This window comes from Trichechus manatus, unplaced genomic scaffold, assembly GCF_000243295.1.
Source record: "Trichechus manatus latirostris isolate Lorelei unplaced genomic scaffold, TriManLat1.0 scaffold00288, whole genome shotgun sequence".
Taxonomy (NCBI): Eukaryota; Metazoa; Chordata; class Mammalia; order Sirenia; family Trichechidae; genus Trichechus; species Trichechus manatus.
Window position 1 is genome coordinate 672016 of NW_004444224.1, and position 7181 is coordinate 679196.

At 38.8% G+C, this 7181-nt stretch overlaps 1 protein-coding gene across 1 annotated transcript in view; it reads left to right on the forward strand.

Annotated features, from left to right (window-relative positions):
• The window catches only part of CD48 (CD48 molecule), a 30384-nt gene that overhangs the window by 13750 nt on the left and 9453 nt on the right, over nucleotides 1-7181 (forward strand). The window contains exon 2 of the mRNA XM_023725124.1: nucleotides 1538-1840. Coding sequence (XP_023580892.1) covers nucleotides 1538-1840 — 303 coding nt within the window. The remainder of the gene's footprint in view (nucleotides 1-1537; nucleotides 1841-7181) is intronic.

Below are 7181 nucleotides of genomic sequence, written 5' to 3' on the forward strand. Positions count from 1 at the left end.
GCTTGCCGTTGGAGTGGAGAGATGAGAGACTATGAAACGGAGAAAAACAGAAAGGGGAAGAGGAAGAAAAGAAAAGAAAAGAATGAATAAATAAAAATCGGAAAGGTTAAAGAACTGCAAAGTTCCCAGGGATGCCACTGGTGCAGCTATGAGGTCTGGGGAAGTCACTGTCAGGTGTTGCAGTACAGCCTGGCCAGAAGGCGTAGAGGTATACAATGCCAGGTATTTAGGGAACAGAAAGAGAAGGAAGATATAGAGAGATGAGAAACTGAGTAATGAAGAAAGACCAAAAGGGAAAAAGAGGGAAAAGAAAACAAAACAAATTAAAAAAAAAAAAAAAAAGAAGAAGAAGAAAAGCGCCCCCCCCGCAAAACAGAAAAAAAAACCAACGAAAAAAGAAATGCTCTCAGGGATCCCTCTGCACGTCTGTGCAAGCTGAGGGGGTAGTGGAGACATTTTTGAATGTCACACCTGGAGAGATGCTACTGGTATCTAGTGGGTAGAAGCCAGAGATGCTGCTACACATCGTATAATGCACAGGACAGCCCTGGCTACAAAAAATTATCCAGCCCAAAATGTCAACAGTGCAGAGATTGAAAAATTCTGATTTAGGCTATCTATTATGATTTTTTTTTTTTTGATTGTCACCCACTTCTAGTAATTCACATGGAAATAGGTAATAGAATGAGAACAAGTCTGGAATATGTGTCTAGTGATTTTTTAATCCTGGAGAGACTGTCTTGCTAGGCTGTATGCTCCACAAGGTCAGAGACTGTGTCGGCATTGCTCATTGCTCTTACCGAGGCCTCGCACAGTACCTGACACATAGTGTTTGTTCAAAACTGTTGCCTGGACTAAATTGATTATGTCAAAAGGATGATAAAATATGGAATGGACCAATCAGAAGCACTGTGGAAATGAATGTCTAGGTAGGTCTGCATATGTACCTGGCACATAGTAAGTGCTCAATAAATATCGAATGGGTAGATGGATGGTTGGAAGAATGAATGAAGACGAACTTCAATGCCTTGGGGGTACAGGCATTTTTTATCTTTTAGTGGTTAAAGGTTATGTTTTTGGAAAGGTGAGATATTGTAGAAAGTAAACAGCTAGGTGTGTATATGATGTTGAAGAATAAGACTTTCTATGACAGCATATGAAACCAAGTGAAACAGGTCGCATTCCCTCCTTCCTCTATCTTTAGCTTCTTTTTACTGCTCTTTCTCAGTAATTTATATATTTACTTCTCTTCTCTCCTCAAAAAAAGTCAACAATCCTCCATTCATCTTGAACCTTCTAGAGATCATATTTTCCTTCTCCTTGCCTTAACCAAACCAGGATTTTTGGAACCTGAAGCTGATACAATTTGAGGTATTCTCATGAAGGAAAAGAACAAAACTACAAATATGAATAAGAATAAAAATGACTTTAATTAGAATGGAAAAATAACTCTCAATGAATTAAAAGTTTTAACAAGATAAGTCCCCAAAGCCCAGGCCACTTGTCCTCACTGCTTTCACTCTGATCTGATTGGCAGCTCGTTCAGAACATAGGGTGTTCGCGGTCACTGGCAGCACTACGAGCCTGGACGTCCCCAAGCCTGGTAGCTACCAACGATTTGCCTGGATTTATTTAGCTGACAGCCAGAAGATTGTAGAAACAAATGTGAACCAACAGCCTACCTGGTTCCAGCCTGCACTTCAAGGCAGGATCCATCTTGAGAACAATGGCACGCTGAACATTTATAGAGTCCAGAAAAATGACAGCACCGAGTATCTCCTGCAGGCATTGGAAACAAGTGGGGTTGAGCAAGAATCACTTTTCCTACTGGAGGTGCATGGTGAGTGATGGGAGCCAAAGGGTAACCCTGGGGGCCTCAACTGACCACTGAGATGCTTCCTGCGGGTCCTAGGGACACTCTCTGGGAGGAAGAGAGTAAAACCTTAGGACAGACTCAATTCATTTCTCCTAGAACCTGTTCCATTTTGGAATGACCTGGGACAGCAGATCCCAAAATTGATAGACCTGGGAGGGCTAAAACTTCTTCTGAAGTCAGTGAGACTAAGGTTTGGAGACAAAACAATAGAGATGAGTTCCTCTCTATTCTCTCCCATCTATCAACGCAAATAAGTTCTGAGCTCATTTTTTTTTTTTTAACTAACAAATACTTATTGGGTAGTTATAGCAGATCATACACTATACTAGGAACTATAGAAGATACAAGGAAATTAAAAATATAATCTCTAATCACAAGAAGGAAAGGAGAAGCTCAGAAGTACAAAAAAGAGGAGCCCTTGATCCAGTTGTCCCATGGTCTGAGCTCATCTTACTTATATATCTGAACAAAGACATCATATGATTTGAGAAAAAAGAGAGAAGAGACAAATGACGGGTAGAAGGATGCAGAAGCTATGAAGGAGGTTTTTTTTTTTAACCTTTCAGAATGTAAATGTGCAATAAAGTCTTAGTCCTTCACTACTTCCACTCATAGCTCCTGCCTGATCAGTGTATATGGGATAAGGATAGGATGTTACACTTGGAGTCAGACAGACCTGGATTCAGAATTCAGGTCAGTCACTTAGTGGCTCTGTGACTGTGGACAAAGATCTTAACATCTCTGCTTATATTAGTTAAGGTTCTTATGATGGCAGGTAACAGAAACCAATTCAATATAACTTTAGCAAGAAAGGAGAATTTGTTTCAAGGAACTAGAGTTATTTAAAGTAATTCAAGGGGTTTGAAAGAGTCAGGAAGGGCTAAAGGGAAGAAACAATGGTAATCAAGACCAGTCCAGAGTCCTCAGCTTAAGGAATCCGTGAGCTGTACTTGTGAATTCCTGCTCTTTGCATAACTTATCTGCCCAAGCTTAGACTTTTGTATCTCTCAGTTTAAATTCTCAAAAGAGAAAAACTGATTGGCCCAGCTTGGTTCAGATATGTGTACTTTGAAGATATCTCAAACATTTATAGCCAAAAGGTCCAGGTTATATAAAGCAGAAACATGGTTCCTGGGACGGCCTCTCTGAGATTGCAGTGGACAATTATTAGAGAAAGGGGACTGGGCAGACATCTAACAGGGGTGTTCACCTCAGAGCCTAGGGTTTCTCATTATATAATGAGGAAAATTATATCTACATTTTAGGGTATTTTGAGGATCAAAGTACATAATGAAAGTGAAAACATTAAAAAAAATGCTAAAACATAGTACAAATGTATAGTACTGTCTATATTCAGATTCCACCAGCCAGATGATCCCTCTGTAAGAAGCCAGAGTCCATCTCTCACTCATTCCTCCATTATATATGGTTGAAAATTCAGAAGGTCCTGGGAGAAGTGCAGGGTTCTGGTAAATCAGCTCTATGGGGAGGGGGGAAGCGTTGTTCTGTAGCATTTACCAATTTCTGTGGTGTAAAGACTCCCACTTAGACTGATACCAAGCTACTAATGGTTTCACAACTAGCTTGCAAAATATCAGAATATTTAAAAGACACCAGGAAAAGAAAATTACAGGCTAATATCACTTATGAATATAGATGCAAAAATTCTCAACAAAATACTAGTGAACAGAATCCAACAATATATTAAAAGAGACGTAGACCACCACCAAGTGGGATTTATTCCAGGAATGCAAGGATGGTTAAACATTAGAAAATCGATCAACACAATATCCCACATCAATAGAACAAAGGAAAAGAAACACATGATCATTCTATAGATACAGAAAAAGGATTTGATAAAATCTAACACCATTTATTGATGAAAACCCTCAAGAAGATTAGAATAGAAGGGAGATTCCTCAATATAATTAGGGGCATATATGAAAAACCCACAGCTAACGTTATACTTAATGGAGAAAGATTGAGAGCTTTCCCCTTGAAATCAGGAACAAGACAAGGGTGTCTGCTCTCACCACTTCTATTCAATATTGTATTAGAAGTCTTAGCCAGAGAAATAAGACAAGAAAAAAAGAATAAAAGGTAATCAGATTGGAAAAGAAGTAAAATTATTTCTATTCACAGATGACATGATCCTATATGTAGAAAATCATGAAAAAATCCACAAGAAAGCTTCTAGAGCTAATGGGGGAATTTAGCACAGTTGCAGGGTACAAGGTCAACAAACAAAAATCAACTGGGTTTCTATACACCAGCAATGAGGAATCTGAAAGGGAAATTAGGGAAATAACTCCATTTACAATAGCATCTAAGAGAATAAAATACCTAGGAACAAATTTAACCAGGGATGTGAAAGACTTATACAATGAAAATTATAAAACACTTCTGAAAGAGAATAAAGAGAACTTAAAAAAATGGAAAGATGTCTCATGTTCAAGGACTGGGAGACTTAACATTGTTAAGATGTCAATGCAACCCAAACCGATATATAGAGACAACACAATCACGATAAAAATTCTGACAGACTTCCTTACAGAAATGGAAAAACAAATCATCAACTTTATATGGAATGGCAAGAGGCCCCAGATAGCTAAAGCAATGTTGAAGGAAAAAGAACGAAGTAGGAGGACTTGCATTTCCTGATTTTAAAACATATTATACCGCAACAATAATCAAAACAGTCTGGTACTGGTATAACAATAGACACATAGACCAATGGAATAGAATTGAGAATCCAGAAGTAAACCCACATATCTGTGGTCATTGATTTTTGACAAGGATGCTAAGCCCATTTGATGGCGAAAGTAGAGTCTCTTCTATAAATGGTATTGGGAAAATTGGATTTCCATCTGAAGAAAAATGAAAAGGATCCATGCCTCACACCATGCACAAAAACAAATTCAAAATGGATTAAAGACCTAAATGTGAAAACTAAAACCATACAATTCTTAGAAGAAAATGCAAGGACAAGGCTCCTGGGCCTAGTTTTAGCTAATATAATAACAAAAGCACACACAGTTAAAGACAAAAGAAATAAATGGGATCTCATAAAAATTACACTTTGGTTCATTGAAAGATTTTTACCAAAAAAGTGAAAACACAAGCTACTGACTGGGAGAATATCTTCAGAAACCATATGTCCAATAAGAATCTAACAATCAAAATGTATATAAACCTTTGACAATTTAACAACAAAAAGACAAATAACTCAATCAAAAAATGGGCAAAGGACTTGAGTAGGTATCTCACAAAAGAAGACATTCAAATAGCCACCAAACACATGAAAAAAATGCTCTTTATCATTAGCCATCCGAAACCAAAAAACCAAACCTGTTGTCAAGTCAATTCCAACTCACAGCAACCCTTTGGGACAGAGTAAAACTGCTCCGTAAGATTTCCAAGGAGCAGCTGGTGGATTTGAACTGCCAACCTTTTGGCTAGCAGCCAAGCTCTTAACCACTATGCCACCTGGGCTTCATCTAGGATAGCTAAAAGGAGCCCTGGTGGTGCAGTGATTAAGAGCTCGGCTACTAACTGAAAGGTCAGCGGTTGGAACCCACCAGGTGCTCTGCAGGAGAAATACATGGCAATCTGCTTCTTTAAATATTACTGCCTTGGAAACCCTATCGGGTAGTTCTACTCTGTCCTGTAGGGTCGCTATTAGTTGGAATCAACTCGACAGCAATGGGGAAGATGGCTAAGATAAAAAACAGAAAATAACTAATGTTGGCAAGGATGTGGGGAAACTGGAACCCTTATCCATTGCTGGTGGGAATGCAAAATGGTACATCCACTGTGGAAAACAGTATGGCAGCTCCTTAAAAAAAGTAAGAATAGAACTATCACATGACGCAGCAATTCCGCTGTTAGGAATATACCCAAGGGACTTGAAAGCAGCGACATTGCAGCACTATTCACAATAGCCAAAAGATGGAAACAACCTAAATGTCCATCAACAGATGAATGGATAGACCTACATACAATGGAATACTGCTCAGCCAATAGGAAAAATGAAGTCTTGATACATGCTACAACATGGATGGAGCTTGAAGACATTATGCTGAGTGAAATAAGTCAATCACAAAAGGACAAATATCATGTGGCCTCATTTATATAAAAAGACAAGAAAAGGCAAATGTATAGAGACCAAAGTTTATTAGTAATTACCAGGGGTGGGAGGGAAGGAGAAAGGAGGGAGGAGTTATTGCTTATGGAGCACCGCCTTTTTGTTTATGGTGATGAAAAAATCACATTGGCTAAGGGTAAGTGTTGCACAGCGGATTAGTGTAATTACTGTCAATGAGTTGTACACCTGTAAAAAGTTGAATTAGCAAAAGTTGTGTGACAGATATATTTACAACAACAACAAAGAGAGTAGCAGCTGAGGCTGCTTATGTACAACAAAACACCCCAGAGGATTTGGTTCTTTGGTTTGGAGGCTTAAGGGACAACCCAGTTAGTATCATGTTTAGTGCTTTTGTTCTACCTTCTAGTTCATCAAGTAGTGCCTGGGGTCTTAAAAGCTTGCAAGCAGCCAGCCAAGGTACAACAGTTTGTCTCCTAATTGATCTTCCAGCAACAGAGGAAGGAGAGTCAGGAATGGGAGGAGGAAATGGAATGCATGGCTAATTGCCTCCATGATCATCTGCCTCCTTTGCCATGAGACTAAAAGAACTGGATGGTGCCTGGCTACCATTAACTAATGTTTAGATCGAAGATTCTATAGAAGAATCCTGACCAAAAGGGGGAAAATGCAGCACTGAATTTCAAATATTCCTGGAATCCAGAATTTCTGGAACCATGGAGGCTGGATGAACCCCTGAAATATTGCCCTGAGATAATCTTTAAACCTTAAGCAAAAATATCCCATGAAGTTTTCTTTAAACCAAGAAATAATTTAGCTTAATCAGAAAAGAACGTTTGCCTTGAGCGTTGTGCTCTTTTAAAGAACTAGCAATATGGGATCAAACTGACAACAGCAACTGAAAAGATTAAATAGGAAACATACGGGGCAGTGAGTTTATATTAATAGGTGAGGAACAATTCAGAATGGGAGGGTGAGAATGGTTGCACAACTTGAAGAGTGTAATCAATGTCACGTAGAAACTATCGAATTGGTGTATGTTCTGCTGTATATATTCTCAACAACAATAACAAAAATAATTTTTAAAATTATTGGAATATAGGACTCTGGCAAGATGGCGGTGTAGGCAGAAGCACCACGCCGTCCCTCCACAGCAAAGATCCGAAAAACTAAGCCAAACAGAGAATCAACAATCCTGAAACC